This window comes from Bison bison, unplaced genomic scaffold (assembly GCF_000754665.1).
Source record: "Bison bison bison isolate TAMUID 2011002044 unplaced genomic scaffold, Bison_UMD1.0 scf7180017864203, whole genome shotgun sequence".
Taxonomy (NCBI): domain Eukaryota; kingdom Metazoa; phylum Chordata; class Mammalia; order Artiodactyla; family Bovidae; genus Bison; species Bison bison.
In genome coordinates this window covers 7050198-7051399 of record NW_011494775.1, presented here as the reverse complement: position 1 = coordinate 7051399, position 1202 = coordinate 7050198, and the positions used below count along the sequence as shown (strand labels likewise).

At 56.1% G+C, this 1202-nt stretch overlaps 1 protein-coding gene across 1 annotated transcript in view; it reads left to right on the top strand.

Annotated features, from left to right (window-relative positions):
• ELANE (elastase, neutrophil expressed) overlaps nt 1-381 on the top strand; it is a 2455-nt gene extending 2074 nt beyond the window's left edge. Inside the window, exon 6 of the mRNA XM_010844594.1 lies at nt 74-381. Within this exon, the coding sequence (XP_010842896.1) occupies nt 74-280 (207 nt within the window). The 3' untranslated portion in view covers nt 281-381. The remainder of the gene's footprint in view (nt 1-73) is intronic.
• The last annotated feature ends 821 nt before the right edge of the window (nt 382-1202 follow it).

Sequence of the window (1202 nt, the reverse complement as noted above, 5' to 3'; positions counted from 1 at the left end):
CCTGAAGGGCAGGTAGGTGGAACTGAGAGGGCTGGGCCGGGAACCCTAGCCTCCAATTTGTCTGGCTCCACAGGGGGACTCCGGTGGGCCCCTGGTCTGCAATGGGCTGGTCCATGGGATCGATTCCTTCATCCGTGGGGGTTGCGGCTCTGGGGTCTTCCCAGACTCCTTTGCCTCTGTCGCCAAGTTTGCCAACTGGATCAACTCTATCATCCGGCGCTACAGTGACGACGATGGCCCCTCTCTCCACCCCAGGGACCCCACGGGCAGGACCCACTAGAAAGGCTGTACCTGTCACGTCCCCTCACCTGCCCTTGGCTGGGCCCTTCCCATGAAGCATCACTCAGCATCTGGCACAATAAAAACCTCTCTCTGTTTTGTAGAAGGTGTCTGCGTGTTTGTTGGTTGTACAACTGAGTCTTGAAAAGTCCTCAGGAGAAGGTCTTGGGAGTGTCACGAGTACGCTGCCACCAGGTGGTGGCTGATTCAGGGCCCTGGGGTAAGAAGTCCCGTCTCTACCTTCCACAAAAGGATCCCAGTTGCTATTTCTTGGACGGAGAAGCCTGGTAGGCTGCAGTCCACAGGGTCACTAGGAGTTGGACATGACTGACCGACTTCACTTTCACTTTTATGCACTGGAGAAGGAAATGGCAACCCACTCCAGTGTTCTTGGCTGGAGAATCCCAGGGATGTGAGAGGCGGGTGGACTGCCATCTATGGGGTCGCACAGAGTCGGACACAACTGAAGCGACTTAGCAGGAGCAGCAAACAATTAAACCAGTGCTGCAGGTGGTGATAACGCAGAGCACTACAGCAGGTGTTCACACGTGCTTACAAGCACAGACATCATTCTGAGTCTTTGCAAGTATTCACTCAGCTGGTCCTCTCTCTGCCCTTGAGGCAGGTCCCATGAGTGCCCCACTTTACAGATGAGGAAGCAGAGGGGCAAACAGCTATGAAGTCACTCTCAAGAGCCTGGGTTCGAGCCCCAGCTCTGTGACTTTGAGTAACTTGTGTGCTGCCTCTGAGCCTCTGTTTCCCTGCAGTAAAGAGTGAGGCACTGTCTAGGAAGCAGCCAGCCAGGAGTTGGGGTCCTAGGCCAGCCTCGGCTTCACTGAGTGGGGAGACAGTCCCTCCCCCTTCTCCTCAGCCTTGGTGGGGAGGTGGGGGGGGGAGGGAGGCAAAGATGTCAGATGTCTCAC